The following is a 17,259-nucleotide window of genomic DNA, read 5'->3' as shown; positions in this document are numbered from 1 at the left end:
GTTCTTAGAACCGGAGCTCAGGATCACTTTAATCCATCCTGAATGTACTTAATGAATGAATCTCTCGTGAAAATGGTTTTATGTCTTCCTGGGACAAAAGAGTGCTTTTCACTTTTATCAGTATTAAGATTAGCGGGTAAGATGTGGAAATGTGCAGTGCGAACATACTAACCGTGGACTCAAGGCCTGAGCAAGTGAGGAGCAAGAGAAGTCTGTGTCTGTCCAGGGTTCATGCTTGGACAGGCTTCCATGGAAAGGAGGGGTGTTTTCTGTCTAGAACTCTGGGTCTTTGGTAGATCTGAGAATCCTTCAGGAATTTTGAAGCTCACCTAAGTTATATGCAAGTTGGTGTAAAACCATTTGGCTTGATCTTTGACTGTTCAGAACATTCTTGTAGAATCTGTGATTCTCTGAGCTAAACTTTCATTAAGTCAGCTTATGCAAACATACATACTGAAAACAGTGTCTGTATGAAATTTTCAAAACTTGGTCATACCTTAATAATTACTACCCAAATCAAAACCAGCCCATGGCTAGTGCCCTGACACCTTCTGGTATCCATTGCAGTCCTGACCTCCTCCTCACTCAAGGATGACCACCACCCTCACTTCTGCTCTGTGTTAGATTCTGTGTTAGATAGGGCTGTTGTTTGAACCCTCTGATGCCTTTATGTTTAAATGTAGCTTTTCTGTTTTTCTAAGGAAGTTTTCTCTAATAGAAGCTGGACGATCACATGTGATCTGCTAAAATCATACTTTTCTACTCCTTTTACTCGGTAAATATTTCTTCCTTGGTGTCTGAGCCCAGGAGGACATGAAGGGTCATTCATACTTCCCTCTACTCATACACTAGTCAACTCCTTCCCCTCTAGAGTATCAGCTTCTTGAACACAAGGGTCCTCCACCTCAGTGTCAACAGGAGCTGGCATTGTGGCACTCCACAGAAGGTTCTGAATGGCAAGAAGGGAGGGGTGGATGGACAGATAACTTCCATTCGCTTAAAGCTGTGTTTATGATGAACTGGGTGCTTTTAAAAGTCAGAGATTGTCTGTGGTTACTGCCATTGCACCTAGAGCCAGACATCCTGGAATGTGAAGTCAAGTGGGCCTTAGAACGTATCACTACGAACAAAGCTAGGGGAGGTGTTGGAATTCCAGCTGAGCTATTTCAAACCCTTAAAGATGATGCTGTGAAAGTGCCACACTCAGTATGCCAGCAAATTTGGAAAACTCAGCAGTGGTCACAGAACTGGAAAAGGTCAGTTTTCATTGCAGTCCCAAAGAAAGGCAATGCCAAAGAATGCTCAAACTACCGCACAATTGGACTCATCTCACACACTAATGAAGTAATGCTCAAAATTCTCCAAGCTAGGCTTCAGCAATACGTGAACCATGAACTTCCAGATATTCAAGCTGATTTTAGAAAAGGCAGAGAAACTAGGGATCAAACTGCCAACATCTGCTGGATCACTGAAAAAGTAAGGGAGTTCCAGAAAAACATCTATTTCTGTTTTATTGATTATGCCAAAGCCTTTGACTGTGTGGATCACAATAAACTGGAAAATTCTGAAAGAGATGGGCATACCAGACCATCTGACCTGTCTCTTGAGAAACCTGTATGCAGGTCAGGAAGCAACAGTTAGAACTGGACATGGAACAACAGACTGGTTCCAAATAGGAAAAGGAGTACATCAAGGCTGTATATTGTCACCCTGCTTATTTAACTTATATTCAGAGTACATCATGAGAGATGCTGGGCTGGATGAATCACAAGCTGGAATCAAGATTGCCAGGAGAAATGTCAATAACCTCAGATACGCAGATGACACCACCCTTATGGCAGAGAGTGAAGAAGAGCTAAAGAGCCTCTTGATAAAAGAGGAAAGTGAAAAAGTTGGCTTAAAGCTCAACATTCAGAAAACAAAGATCATGGCATCTGGTCCCATCACTTCATGGGAAATAGATGGGGAAACAGTGGAAACAGTGGCTGACATTTTTTGGGGGGCTCCAAAATCACTGCTGATGGTGACTGCAGCCATGAAATAGAAAGATGCTTACTCCTTGGGAGGAAAGTTATGACCAACCTAGACAGCATATTGAAAAGCAGAGACATTACTTTGTCAACAAAGGTCCGTCTAGTCAAGGCTATGGTTTTTCCAGTAGTCATGTGTGGTGGATGTGAGAGTTGAACTGTAAAGAAAGCTGAGCATAGAAGAATTGATGCTTTTGAACTGTGTTATTGGAGAAGACTCTTGAGAGTCCCTTGGACTGCAAGGAGATCCAACCAGTCCATCCGAAAGGAGATCAGTCCTGGGTGTTCATTGGAAGGACTGATGGTGAAGCTGAAACTCCAGTCCTTTGGCCACCTGTGCGAAGAGCTGACTCATTAGAAAAGACCGTGATGCTGGGAAAAATTGAGGACAGGAGAAGAAGGGGATGACAGAGGATGAAATGGTTGGATGGTATCACCGACTCAATGGACATGAATTTGGGTGAACTCTGGGAGTTGGTGGTGGACAAGGAGGCCTGGCGTGCTGCAGTCTATGGGGTCACAAAGAGTCAGACACGACTGAGCAACTGAACTGAACTGCCACTGTATGGTACTCAGCAGAGGTAGTGCCTGTGCCTGGAAACCGAAGGAAAGAATTTCAAATTTACTTAAATATGTTGAACCAAAGTTGACTGTCTGATCCAACTTGATAACTTTTCACATCCCGTGTGTTCTTGGAGGATGTCATAGAGGTTGTGTCTGAAGGGCAGGGTGAGGTTTGAGAGCCGGTGCTTTCCTGTCTCAAACTGTGATCCAGGAGGCTCTCTGCTTCTCTGTCTCTCCAGGAAGAGAATGAGTGGTTTATACCAGATGTGGTTCCAGCTCCCTCTCAGTTCTGAAGGGGATGAAATTCTCGAGAAACAAGACCAGGCTTTGGATTGGGTTTCGACATAGGAAAGATTGCTTCTAGATTGTGCACTGGAAGTTGGTTTTGAATCTCTTGGTTTTAAGCCCAGAGGAGCGGCTCTGACTGACCCATAAGTGGGGCTGCCGGGGTCTGAATGAAGCTGCCCGATGAGGCAGGTGAAGCCTTTTGTCCCTTGTTTCTTCATTCTCATCCTTCTGTTCTTCCAATCGTTCGTTCTTCCCATTCCATGAACTTCCCTTGATGGTCTCTTCTAGATCCTGGGAATTCACCAAAGAAAAACAGAGTCTAGTTCAGAATTACCAGTCTTGTTGAGAGTTGTAAACAAGTAAGCAAACAATTACAGGGTGGAGGACAGGAAAACACAGGAGCTGTGAGGATCAGAGGAGACCCCAGCCCAGCCTGGGAGGTGGGCACAGGCTTCTGGAGGCAGCTGTACTTGGGCTGAACATTGAAAGTCAAGCAGAAATATTTGCTTTTTGTTTTTTTTTTAAGTGATAATAGAATCACCGGTAAAGTGTCCTTTCCTATCCCCCTCCCCCCTCCCTCCTTTCTTTCTTTCTTCTTTTTTAAACAGTGAAGGTGACTGGGCACTGTCAGCTCTGCTAGCCTCTACCTTAATTTGATAATTTTTTTAATATTGATTTTATTTCTATCTTTACCTTCCTCTCTACTTATGTCTATATCTAAACACATATTTTATCCCCAGCACTATGAAGTAAGTTGAGAACATCATACCAGTTCTCCTTACAATAATTTCACACCTTTGTCCTGCAAGAAGGACTTTTCCAAACTGCTGCACCATTTTCACAGCTAAGAAAATGAACAAATCCACAATATCCTCCAAGATCCCAACATTTATATTAACCCAGTTGCTCTGAAGTTGTTATCACTGTACTTTAAATTGTTTTTATTTATTTGGCTGCACCAGGTTTTAGTTGCCACGTGTGAACTCTTAGTTGGAGCACGTGGGATCTAGTTTCCTGATGAGGGATCAAACCCAGGCCCCCTGCATTGGGAGCATGGAGTCTTAGCCACTGCACCACCAGGGAAGTCCCCTCACTGTAGTTTTTTAAAAAGAAGGCTCCTATTAAGGACACTCATTGTATTATGTTGTTTTGTTTCTTTGGGTCTCTATTTTACAAAAAAGGAAAACAGACTTTATATTTTAGAGGAAGTTTAGACTTACAGAAAAATTGAGCTGAAAGAACAGAGCACCCATATCCACCCCTTCCCTGTCTTTCTACTCTCAATTTCCCCTCTTGTTAACATCTTCCATTAGTCTTTTTTTTTTTTTTGGTGGCACCACGTGGCATGTGGGATCTTAGTTCCTTGACCAGGAATTGAACCCATGTCCCCTACAGTGGACACACAGAGTCTTAACCACTGAACCACCAGGGAAGTCCCAGCCTTTAGTCTCTTTTAAACCAGAATGGTTCCCCTGCTGCCCCACTCCCATTGAAACAGACCATTTTTTTGTAGAGAGTCAAGCCTGATTCTGATGGCAGCTCCGTTCAAAACTCCCAGGTTCCAGTACCTGGTTGGCCAGTAAGAACATGCGGGTGAGACATGGCAGATTCTGTCCACCTGCAGGAGATACACAGGCAGGTGTCCACAGAGGACAGTTCACCAGATCGTTTTTTGTTGTTTTTTTTTTAAGTGTCGAGGACTCAGCACCTGCTTAAGATTAGAGAAAATGGCAAGCAAGGCTTAAGCATTGTCTTGTCTCATAAAAGCATTCTACTGTAAGGAATATAGCGTATTTACAGAGTCTGTTTCCCGACTCAAGTCTCTGCACCTTCAGGCCAGAAATAACCAGGTTGAGGGACTCTCTGTGGCTTATTCCACATCTCTTCTGCTTGCTGTCGAGGTCTCCTTCGGTGTTCCACTCCCGTGGCATCCTCCTTGCTTCTCGTCATTGTTCAGTCGCTCAGTCGTATCCAACTCTTTGCGACCCCATGGACTGTAGCACGCCAGGCTTCCCTGTCCTTCACTATCTCCCAGAGCTTGCTCAAATTCATGTCCATCAGGTCAGTGATGCCATCCAATCATTTCATCCTCTGTTGTCCCCTTCTTCTCCTGCCTTCAATCTTTCCCAGCCTCAGGATCTTTTCAAATGAGTCAGCTCTTCGCATTAGGTGGCCAAAGTATGGGAGCTTCAGCATCAGTCCTTCCAGTGAATATTCAGGGTTGCTTTCCTTTAGGATTGCAAGCAATCCTAAAGGATCGGTTCAATCTCCTTGCTGTCCAGGGGATTCTCAAGAGTCTTCTCCAGCACCACAATTTGAAGACATCAATTCTTCGGGCTCAGCCTTTTTTTTAGTCTTCCCTTTCAGCCGAGGGGCTTTCTAAGCCTTGGTGCCTCTGCCTGTGAAATGTAGACACCAGCCCTTGCTGGTCCAGGGTTTTGCAGAAACCAGTGAACAAGCTACTAGCTGGTAAGAGGGACTTTCTTGTCCTTCGAGTGTCTTCCTCAGTGTCACCCTCCACCCCCTCTTCTGAAAGCCTGACTGCACCCCACCTCCAGAAAGGCTGTGTTCTCCAGCCCCAGGCCCTCCCGTAGCATTTCCAGTCCACCATTCACTGTGTTCCTGAAGCTTCTTGCACTGCTGACCCTTCTTCATGGGTTGATGCAGCATCCACCTTGCAGTGTGCCTCTGAAAGGCTAAAGCGGCCCATCTTCTCCTGTGAGGAGCTTAGCTGAACGTTGTATAGAGTCAGTCAGATCGAGGTAGGAGCCTCAGCTCTGCTCGTCCCTCTCCATCTGCCTCTCTGACCCTGTTTCCCCCTCTGTGAAACGGAACAGTCAACAGTAATGAACAGTAGGGCAGAGCAGTCAGGACCTGTGTTCCCAAAGCTGGATTCAAATCCACATTCTCCCATTTACTCTGTGACAACTTGCTCATCCTTCTTGAGCCCATTTGTGAAATAGGAAGGTTATTAGTAGCTGACTTAGAGGGCTGTCATGGAGAGAAAATCAAATAACGTCTGCAAAGCCTAAAGGCACAACATACTCCTGTGATGCAGAATTCCCATGCACGCTGTAGGGGCCTAATAAATGTGCCGAGTTTTCGGCCACACCAGGCACAGTCTGAGCGCCGTGCTGGCTTCTCTTTCAGACCATCAGTTTCTATGTGGGACTCGGTTACGGAACCTTCAGGCCATCTTCAAAGGACATCTGGTTTCCCATCCAGGCCTCACTGTTAAAGAACATCAATACATTTTTAATTTCCTCTTTAATTTCAGCGTGTGAATGAAGAATGGGGGTGACAGTATGTCTCTGGGGATGATTCATGGGGTCATTAAATCTGCATCGAGTTTCCTATAGCTACTGCTGGCCCAGGCTCTGCTCTAACTCAGACCTGGGGAGTCTGGGTTTTGCTGTGTGATTGTTCTAACGCTGGTGAAGCCAGCATCTCCCTGACTTGGGCCTCATGATGTTTTAGTCACTGTGCCTCAGTGGATTTTGAACAGTGCATGTGTGTAGATACGAGTTCAGCTGCTCGCGGTTTCCTCCTAGCTTTCTACCCCCAGGGTGTGTGATGTTGTGAAGGGCAGAGCAAGGGGCCAGATCTGGCCAACCCTGGTTCAGATCCCGGCTCTGCCACTGAGCAGTGTGAGCCTTGAGCCAGATGGCTTCTCCATGGTGAGCCTCAGTTTCCTCATCTGCAAGATGGGCTGATCATCCAGATCCTGATGAGATGAAAGGACGTGCGCTTTTATTCTTCACCCAGTGTTCCTGGAGCATCTCCTCTATGCTTGGCACCAGAGGAGAGACGAGGGAGCTGCAGTCACAGGACAGCCTGGCAGGGGAAGGTGTGGCCTGAACCAGACCTGTGTCTCAGCAGCTGGCTTGCTCTGAGGCTGAACAGACCTGAGTAGCCTCACCCCTTTCCTGTGCTGCTCAGAGAGGGCTCGGACATAGGAATTGCTTATTCTTTTTTAAAATAAATATATTTATTTATGTGGCTGTGTCAGGTCTGAGTTGCAGCTCGTGGGTTGGGTCGTGCAGGATCTTTTGTTGTGACACACGGGGTTTGCAGTTCCACAGCACGTGGGATCTTTGTTCCCAGGAATCGAACCCCGTCTCCTGCATTGCAGGGTGGATTCTTAGCCACTGGACCACCAGGGAAGTCCCAGGAATTGCTTATTCTTGAACATCTGCCCTCAATCCAGGGCCTTCTGTAGCCCTGATGGGAGGTGCCATTAACTGAAAAGCAATCATGAGGATGTTAAGCATGTATTCATGTGTAGTAATGTTTTGAAATGAATAAGTAATGTGTGCAAGTTCAGTTGCATCAGGGCCCACCTCCCATGAAGAGCTGGGGGCAGGCAGAGATGTCTGTGGCCTTGCTCAGCAGTACCGACTGTCCCCATGATGTCCATCATCTCTGAGGTTCTGCAGGGTCACGGTGCCTGCCCTCACAGCCCAGCTTCACAGGGTACATGGCAAGGAAGGGACAGAGCCAAGCTCTGAACCCATGCGTCTGCTTCCCAAAGCCTGGATTCTTAGCCTCCCAGGTTACAAAGAGTAGGAATTCCAGCATTTTTGCATGATCATATCCTGATTTTTCTAATAAGCCTTCATAAATTTGAGTCACCAATACTTACAGGAAAAGAAATAAAAAGGAATCCAAACTGGAAAAGAAGAAGTGAAACTGTCAGTGTTTGCAGATGGCATGATACTATCCGTAGAAAATCCTACAGATGCTACCAGAAGACTACTAGACTTTATCAATGAATTCAGTAAACTTGCAGGATACAAAATTAACACCAGAAATCTCTTGCATTCCTATAACTAACAACAAAAGATCAGAAAGAGAAATTAAGGGAACAATCCCATTTACCATCACATCAAAAAGAATGAAATACCTAGCAATGAACCTACCTAAGGAGACAGAAGCCCTCTACTCTGAAAACTATGACATGCTGATGAAAGAAGTTGAAGAAAACACAAACAGATGGAAAGATATATCATGTTCTTGGACTGGAAGAGTCAATATTGTCAAAATGACTATACCGCCCAAGGCAATCTACAGATTCATTGCAGTCCCTATCAGACTACCAACGGTGTTTGTCACAGAACTAGAGCAAAAGAATTTAAATTTATATGGAAACACAAAAAGACCTCAGACAACTAAAGAAGTCTTGAGAAAGACAGATGGAATTGGATGAATCAGACTCCCTGACCTCAGACGATAGTACAGAGCTCCAGTATTCACATATATTGTTTTGTTCATCGGTGCACTTAATTGACATTCATAAGATGCCTACTGTGCGCCTGTACTTAGCACCTCCTATGGGCCAGAGCACTGCCACATCACTCATTCACTGAACGTATGTTTATTGAACACCTACTGTGTACACAGGGGTAGAGTAGTGAATGCAACAGACAAAAACACTTATCCTCCTGTAGTTCTTGTTTCTGCATCATTGCCAGGTTGACCTGGTTTCCTCCCATCATACAGCTGAAGAAACAGGCCTAGAGAAGTTAGGTGACTGTCCCAAGGCCAGCAGGTGGCAGAACCAAAGTAGACTCCAAGAGACAGATGTTACCTGGGCAAGGTGACGTCAAAGAGACAGCATTAAGCCTGTATCACAGTAGAGTCCAGAGGAAGTCCCCAGAGAAAGGTGCTGCCTGCCGTGGGGTTGGAACCCCATCTCTGCCACTCCCAACTGTGTGTGCTTGATGTGGCCACTCCACCTCGCTGTGCCTGGAGCCACAACTGCTACCCCCAGGGAGGCCCTCGAGGTTATAATGGACATGGCTCCATGCCGACAGGTGGCCCATCTGCTTGTTCTGACCTGTATCCATGTGCACAGCACCTGGCACACAGTAGGTGCATGGCCAGGGGCAACTGTTACGGGCCCAGCCTTGCCCCTGTACGGCTGGATGCCCAGGAACCTGCCTGCTGGCTCCTTATCATACAGGTATGTGGAAGCCTCTTCCTCTTCGGACAGACCGAGGGGCAGGTGCAGAAGTTCCCACCATGTTTCTGGAGTCCCTTCTTAGAGATCACAGTGCCCCACCCAGCTCATGTCCACACCCGTCTCCCAGCGGCTCAGAGCACCTACTATCCATCACCTCTCGCCCTGGCCAAGGCTGTGGGAGGCAGGCACAGTGACATCTTAATTAGCCGCCATCCATCCATCATGTGATACTAGTGGAAGGGAGTTCCACCTGAGCTGACTTATCCCAGGAGGACAGCTGGGGGGAAAATGAGTCTTCCCAGGGCCATGGAGGAAGACAGCAGGATGTGTCGGAAGTGTCCAGAGCCAGGGCAGGAACGGAGAGTATCACCTCTCCCCGGGCAGCAGAGCTAGGACCCTCACCCTGACACCTGCAAGAGGGCGTCTGAATTCAGGTTCGCTTCTGCAGTCCCCACACAGAAAGGAGGGGACACAACACACTTCTCCCTTGGAGTGGCAAAGCAGACAGGAAGTAGAAAAAGATGCTGCCGAGACAGGGTGGATTTCTGCATGGTAAACCCAGGAGGCAGCACTCAGCCAAGACGAGGCGTCGTTCTTTCCTTCTCCTGCCGCCCTTCCCCATCTCTCCTCCAGCTCTTCTCCCTCTACCCTCACTCGTGCTCCTCGCCCCGTCCCCACCCCCTCACCCCCGCCGAATTCTACAGTTTGAAGCCCACCAGCTGAGGCTCTGGAGGCCCCAGCCAGACCACTCCAGAAGGTGGGACCCCACCCACCTCACCCCCACGACCCCGACCCTTGGGCCCCTGGGCAGAGCTCTGAGATAAGCATCTAGTGACAGGTGGCTTTGTGGGGACATTTTGATTTGCCCGCTTTCTGAAAGATGCTGCTCCTTGTGGGCCTCGGGGAAGGCAGGTGGGTCTCCTCTGGCCTGGCCCAGCCAAGGGGATATACCCCTTGGCTACCCCACACACAGGCTGCAACCTCGAGGGCTCCTGAGCTGCCCACAGCTTCACATGCCCCCGGCCTGTCCCAGGTTTTGGCCAAAGGTGAGGAGGGCCAGTCCTAAGCTGCCAGCGCACCCCGCATCTGCGACCCTCCCCCTGTTCTCCTGGCCTTGCCCTCAGCACCCCTCTTCCTTCACCGTCTCCATCGCCGCCTGTCTCTCCCTCTGCATCCTCCTGTCTGTCCTCAGTTCACCTTGTCTCCTCTCGGTCCTGCCTCTACTTCTCCCCACTTCTCTTTGCCCCTCCTCCACTTGCTCATCCTCCCTTCCTCCCCCTCCCTAGAGACTTGATTTTGAAGGTAGACTTGACTCAGTCCGACAACACTTACTGAGAATCTACTGTGTGCTGGGCGCGGGGCCAAGTCAGGGTGCAGAAGTGACTCGGCAGGGGCTTGACAGCCTGGGCTGCAGAGCTGGGGCCCCCTCCTCCTCTCCCCTGCCCTTTCCCCTTCTTCCTCTCCTCCTACCAGGCTTCCTCCTCCCCTCCACCCCGTCCACCTTCTCCTGTGGCTTCTCTTCTCCTCCCTCCCCATCCTGGCCTCTGCAGCCAGCGCTCTCGAGGGGAGCTGGGGGCCAGTGGGACGGCACAGTCCCAGGAGATTAAGCGACCGGTGCCCCAGGTGCTGCCATCCCCATGTGGCAGACGGCGGCGGAGACCGAGCGCCCAGGACACATTCATCACGCCTGCCTCCCTTCAGAGCCAAGACAGGACGGAAATGACTTTTGTCAGCTCTGCAGCAGCCCACTGCCCCTGGCAGCTCCAAGCTGTTTATTAAAAAAAAAAGAAAAAGAAAGGGATGTGAATGTGCTGAATGTGCTACCTTGCCGTGCATGAGGGGAGCGACTCCAAAGGGATGATGTTGACAAACAGCCCTTCAGGTAATCACACCGGAGTGCTCCAGCTCCCTTCCTGGCCCGAGTCCAGCTGTGATGGCGATGGAAGGTGATGGGCAAGAAAGGGAAGCTCTGGGCAAATGGTGTGGCTTCTGTTGGAGCCTTTCCCAGGAGCGATGAGACGCCGGGTCTCCCGCCCATGCATTGTCCTGTCCATCCTCCTGGGACCTCATGTGAGGCTTTCATGGAGCGCCGTGGGGGGTGAGGCTCCAGAGAGCCAGAGGTTATCAGTAGTAATCGTAATGAGCACTAATGGCTAATTATTGATGATTAATAGCCATTGATTATTATTAATCACTCAGCATAATTGTTAAGCATTATTTGAGGAGCCGGGTGGCAGGCACTAGGTCCAGGGCTGGTTTGACGATTCCAGCCTTTATGTGTAGGTGCTGACTTCTCTGTAGTCATCCTCGTGGTGACAAAGCCACAAGCAGAGACCAGCGTCAACATCCCCCCCGCCCCACCTCAGGCCGAGCCCTGGCCCCGTCCCCCAGGCCCACACTGACGTTTCACGCCCCTTTTTGCTTTTTATAAATTACAGCTTTTCTGGTGGGTGAGAAGGAGGTGGTTTGTCTTACAGGGAGGACAAATAGATTTTGTTTGTTAAAGGACTCCAGTGTCTGGCTTTTAAGGCCTGCCCTTCACTTTACAGTCTGTGATTTGGCCTCACTACCAAGATTCCCACTTTTCAGAGGCAGAGCGGTGTTGGCTGCAGCTGCTAAATGCCTCTGCCTGGCAGTCCCAGAATAGAAGGCTTCTGTCCTCTCTCCTGTGTAGTGTTGGTTTCAAGTTGATTTCATGTAAATTTTTCCCTTTAGAAGGAACTTTTTTTTTTTCTTTCCCCTGCCCACCCTCCTCCCATGAAACAGTTGGGAGCGTTACAGTACCTCATTCAGAGGCATATTCGGGTCACTGGCTCTCTGGAGCTCTGCTCGACGGGGTGTCCTCCGGGCTTGACCCTAAATAAGAAAATAACCTCCCGCAGGTCCCCGTTGAGTCTTCAAGAAGCAAATTACCTATTTCCCAGCAGTCTGTGGGATGGTAGCATGTCATGTGTAATGCGTCGTCTGTCTAAGTCATCCATCAGAGCTGCAGTTTTAATCTGCTCAAACGTATTTAGTTGGGTTTAATTATAGACAGAAATTGCATTTCAGAAAGCAACAAGAAATCACTTGTGGCTGGAGTTTGGGTGTTAGAGCGTGTGGTTCGTTGGAGAGCGTGGTGGTGACGAGAACACCTTTCCAAAGCGAAACAGAATTAGCTCCCACACTCCGGGCCCGATGGCACAGATAGTAGGGCTGGCACAGTGTGCGCTGACCGTGCTTCTCTTCTTGGCACAGGACCCACGAGGAGGGCGGCGATGGGGCCCGGGACGTCCGCAGCAGGACCTTGGGGGACAAGGCCACGTCCCCATTCTCCCGCCACCAGGGAATGTATGGCCACTTCGGGGATGGCGAAGAGTGTGGCATCCAGAGAAAGGCCCCCGAGAGGCCGGGCGCACTGCCCTCCCCGTCTTCCCGGAGTGGAGACGCGTCCCTGCTGCCGCGGGACAAGCTGCCCAGCCCGTCGGCCGCCCTGTCGGAGTTCGTGGAAGGGCTCCGGAGGCAGAGAGCGCAGAGAGGCCGGGGGTCGCCGCTGGGCCTGGAGGACTGGCCCACGCTCCCCATCTACCAGACCACTGGGGCATCCACGCTGAGGAGGGCCCGGGCGGGCAGCGATGAAGGCACCCTGGCGCTGAGGGCCGGCACCGGCTCGCCCCTGGGTGCGTGGGCCGGGCTCCCACGGTCCACCAGCCTCAAGTGCCTCTCCTCGCAGAGCGCGGGGAGCCCCAGCCCGCCCCCCGAGAAGCTGAAGACCCGCTTCAGCTCCTGCGAGTCCCTCCTGGAATCGGGGCCCAGCTCGCAGAGGACGCCCAGCTCCCCGGCGGCAGCGCGCAGGGACCCGCTCTCGTCACCCACGCTGCTCCCGCGGAGGCGCTGTCTGGAGTCCTCGGTGGACGATGCGGGCTGTCCCGACCTCGGCAAGGAGCCTCTCGTCTTCCAGAACCGCCAGTTCGCCCACCTGATGGGGGACCCCGTGGGCAGTGACCCGTTTAGCTGGAAGGTCCCAAGCCTCAACTACGAACGCAAGACCAAAGTGGATTTCGATGACTTCCTGCCGGCCATCCGGAAGCCCGAGACGCCCCCGTCCTTGGCCCGAGCGGCCAAAGATGGGCGAGACTGTTCACAGCATTCGAGTGTTCGCTTTGAGGCGGAAGAGGCTGACCGGGGCTTTGTCTCCGGGATCGGCACCGTTTTGAAAAGGAGCCCGGAGTCCAAGGAGGACCCCGCTCACCTCTCCGACTCGTCCTCCTCCTCCAGCTCCATCGTGTCCTTCAAAAGCGCCGACAGTGTCAAGAGACGGCCTAGAGCCCCCCGGCCGGAGGGCGACGGCGGTGAGCGGGTGTCCCCCGAGAACAGAGAGCCGGGCGCAGGGAGGAAAGAGGAGGACGTGGAGAGCATCATGAAGAAGTACCTGCAGAAGTAGGAACCAGCTCAGGTAACAGCGACAGGCGGACCCGCCCTCCCGGGGGGATGAAACCAGGAGGTCCACCCGGTCTGACACGTCACTGCTTGGCTGCCACTGCCTTTAATGGTGTGATTCATTTCTCTAGAGAGGAGGGGTTTTAGAGGTTTTCAGGGGAATCCTGTGTTACTGTTTATGCAAATGATGTGTTGCTGATAAAGGCACAAGTTAGAAGCCCTCCCTAGGAACCACCGGTTTCTCTGCTCTTTAAAATACAGATAGGAAGCCTGAGGGTCTGGTGGGGTGGAGGTGGGCAGATGCTGTAAGGTGGTCCCGGGCTCTTACAGTCTCCCCACCCTTGACTTGTTCTCTTCCCAGCACCCCGTTCACCTGGCGCTGCAGGAGCCGTGAAGGCGTCTGTCCACAGAGTGAGGGGAGAGCCAGGGTGGGAGGTGGGAAGAGGCCTTGACACAAGCAAAGTCTAGCTCTTGCACTCAGTGTGTAAAGAGAAACTGGGCCCTGAGAAGGGAGTGGGGGGACAAGTGCAGAGGTCACGGTCTGCACCTGATCCTGGCACTTCACAGCAGCAGCAGGACGTCCTCACTGCTAGCAGTGGCTCACGTTTCTTGAGTTTGTTTATCAGGTAGTCATTTGGTACCCACGGTAACCCTGAGAGTGTAAGTATGGTTTATCCCTGTCCTACAGGTTGGCAGACAGAATCACTCAGGTTAAGGCACTTGTACAGACTCGCCCAGGCAGAACTGAGATTCGAAACTCCACAGAGTCCACATTTTTGTTAGTATCGTTTTTTCTTCGACATATGCTCCAGGCCTCTTTGTGAGTCAGCTCAGAGGCACGCTGATGGAGCTGGCTCTTTAAAGGGGTTGCCTCTATCAAGGGCAAATCAAGGCAGACGTTAGAATCATACATCTCACTGGGGGTTGGAACTCATGGACTCCAGCCTCACTTTTGGACAAGGGGGAGAAGACCTCAAGATCAAGGTCACCCAGGGAGTCTCTGCCAGCCCAGCCACCCTGACTCCCAGTCCGGCACTCTTTGCCCCGAGGCCAGGATGGCCCCTCACTGCCCCTCTTAGGGCATGTTTCAGAATTCATGGCTCCCGACTGAAATGGGAAGCCCCATCAGACCGGCTGGGAGGAGTAAGCACCTCCCTCCAGGGTCAGACACAATGCCAGCCTACAGCCAGGTTGCCATCTCCGAGTCACTGAACATCAGAACTGCAGTGACCGGAGGCTCAGGTGGTCGAGTGGTCGGACGTGGTGTCAACCCACACCTGGCTCCTTCTGGACCCAAACGAGCCACACGTCCTGCCACTTTGGGAGTCACCCTCAGCCCATCAAAAAGCCATCGTGGAGATGGGCTTTGGATGGTGTCAGGGCAAATTAATTTGACTTAACATGGCCTCTCTGTCTGCTCTCAATTACCGAGGAAAGATCTGATGTTCATTTACGTTATTATGCTCCCGGGGACACAGAACTCGGTTTCAAAGGCCAAGTAAAGGGCACACGTCCAGAAGTGGAGCAGCCCTTAGCAGATGTCCTCACAGAACATCTTGTGTCTGCCGTTTTTTTTTTTTTAAAGCTCAGCTCCCCTTCCCCCTCCTAGCAATGCTCTCTGCGATAACGGAGCGCCTGCCTAAAACCCTCCTCCACCTTTGACTTGCACGCGGGTGTTGGGAGCTGACAGTATAGCCCTGTTGTCTGAGATGCAAGTGTGTCATGGGATTTGAAACCACTCGGCCCCCAGGGCTCAGGGCTTCCATGTAACAGCCACGCGATGAGACCTTGCTGAGCATCTGTGTTCTCAGCTGGAAAATGGGAGTAGTGATCCCAACTACCCACAGTAGCACTGTGAGCGGGCTGCCAATGAAAGACCCCAGCCCAGAGCCAGCGCCAGGTGGCCGGAGTGCTTGTCAGGTACCTGCGCTTGGAAGCGGTGGCCCTTCCGCATCTGTGTCTCGAGTCCCCTCCACTCGTTTCCCTTCTGCCCCCCTCCATGCTCATGCTTCCTCGCATCATTGCTTCTGTAACTCCATCTGGGAATGTGAGCTCCAGGGCTTCCACCCAACAAAACACTCTGCAGGCCCCATTTCTCAGCTCTGATCTGCATTTGTTTCCAGCCTCCTGGGACACACTGCCCTTGAAGACTTCCCGATTCCATGACTGTCCGGAGAGAGAGACAAAGACCGGCCAGGCCTCCCTGGGGACCCCAAGTCCGCAGCCAGTGTGGCTGCCCTCGAGAGCCGCAGGGGGCCCAGCTGCAGCACATCCCAAGGGGCATGGGGCTCCCAGCGTGCTAGGTCTGTACCCAATAAAGCTTTGGCTCCTTGGCATCTGCGCTGTCTCTCTATTCTATGATCACATTACTCGGGACTCTGGAGGGTTGATGGGGTGCAGCTTGGGGTAGAAGAGAACCAACACAAACTGTTTATAGTCTTGGGTACACACTGCTGTTTCTCTCCCTCCATATCTACACACAGTGGCCTTGATCCTCTTCACTCGGCCAACTTCAGTTCTCAGGTGTCACCTCCAGGAAGTCTTCCCTGATACATCAAACTCATCAAATTGAAACAAATGCTCTTTCTTCATTCTTCTCTAATTCCCTTGCTTACCTCTATCCTATTTCCCTTGTCTATTTATGTGTTTCCATTGTGTGTAGATGTATGGACATTCAAGAAATTTTGATGAATGAATAAATGAACAAATGAATGAACCACAGAACTAGTCAGTAGCTCAAACAGCCTGAGTGCCCGTGGCACACTGACATATATGCATCCCTACAAATGTCCACCCATAGCAACGTTCACGGACTGTGACATCTGCTCTCACAGCCCCGTACACCTCCTCACGTACTCATCCTACCGCCCACACACAACTCTGCACTTGTACCAGAAACTTCACTCACACAACCACACTTACCACCAGGACACTTGCTTTTCCAAGCATCCTCGCAGTATCAATAATACTAAAACTGTAGGCTGATGTTTATTGACCACATACTGTGTGCTCACCACTGTGCTGGGCATTTTACACAGTCAATCTCCCTTCTACTTTATAAAAAGTCCCAAGAGATAAAGCAACTTTTTTTTTCTATTCACAAAGGCAGAACTAGCTTATGCCTGCCTTCAGGTAGCCACTGCTACTGCTCTGTAAGTTCTCACTGGCAAGTACTCCATGCCCTACCCTACATGTGCCTCTGTTCCTAGGATGACTCGGGTGCAGCCCGTCACAGCTCTTATCAGGAAGGAAAGTCCTCTTGGGATCCCCCGTGTTAGTCTGCTGTAACAAAGCCCTCAAACTGGGTGGTCCAAACAATAGAGACTCACTGTCTTGAAGTTCTAGAGGCCAGAAGTCCAAAATCAAGGTGCTGGCAGGGCTGGTTCCTTCAGAGTATCTTAAAAGACTCACTCTTGGCTTGTACGTGGCCATCTTCCTCTGGTGTATGTCCGTCTCTGTGTCCGAATATCTTCCTTTTATGAGGACACCAGTCATATATAGTAGGCCTCACCCTGACTTCTAACTGATTATCTGTGCAGAGACCTTATCCCCACGTAAAGTCACGTTCTAAGGTACTGGGGGTTAGGGTGTCTGGGGTGGGAGGTGAGGGGCGGGAGACGCAGTTCAAGCCCCAACAGCTTAGCAGTTAGCACTCGGTCCGAGAAGAGATCTCTGCCCATCCTCATCGGGGGCTCTGGGTAGAAGTGGGAAAGAGACGAGGAGGGGCAGGAGGGAAACTGACCAGACACCCTCCCGGCAGACCTCGCCATCTTCCCATCTCTCTGGTGGAGCTTTCAGTGGAAGAGTGGACTGTGCTTCCTCGGGTGCCTGCGCTTCGCCCGCTCGGTGAGTCCGTAGACAAATATTAATACATCATATATTTACATGTACTTAAGGAACATCCCTCACCAGCCTGCCTCACAGGAGTGGCCCCAGCTCACCGCAGAGAGCTAGGGGCAGGCGGAGGGGACGTCCGAGATCTCCGCAGGGAATCAG

General features: G+C 50.8%; 1 protein-coding gene across 14 annotated transcripts in view; it reads left to right on the top strand.

Annotated features, from left to right (window-relative positions):
• MYO18B (myosin XVIIIB) overlaps positions 1-15,599 on the top strand; it is a 242,951-nt gene extending 227,352 nt beyond the window's left edge. For all 14 annotated transcript variants that reach the window (XM_081542931.1, XM_081542926.1, XM_081542924.1 and 11 more), the window contains 2 exons: positions 12,082-13,279; positions 15,387-15,599. In XM_081542931.1, coding sequence (XP_081399057.1) covers positions 12,082-13,267 — 1,186 coding nt within the window. In that variant the 3' untranslated portion in view covers positions 13,268-13,279; positions 15,387-15,599. The remainder of the gene's footprint in view (positions 1-12,081; positions 13,280-15,386) is intronic.
• Positions 15,600-17,259: the final 1,660 nt, after the last annotated feature.

Source organism: Giraffa tippelskirchi, chromosome 11 (assembly GCF_054371585.1).
Source record: "Giraffa tippelskirchi isolate mGirTip1 chromosome 11, T2T-mGirTip1v1.2.pri, whole genome shotgun sequence".
NCBI classification, from domain to species: domain Eukaryota; kingdom Metazoa; phylum Chordata; class Mammalia; order Artiodactyla; family Giraffidae; genus Giraffa; species Giraffa tippelskirchi.
The sequence above is the reverse complement of the archived record's forward strand: the minus strand, read 5'-3'. Positions and strand labels throughout refer to the sequence as shown.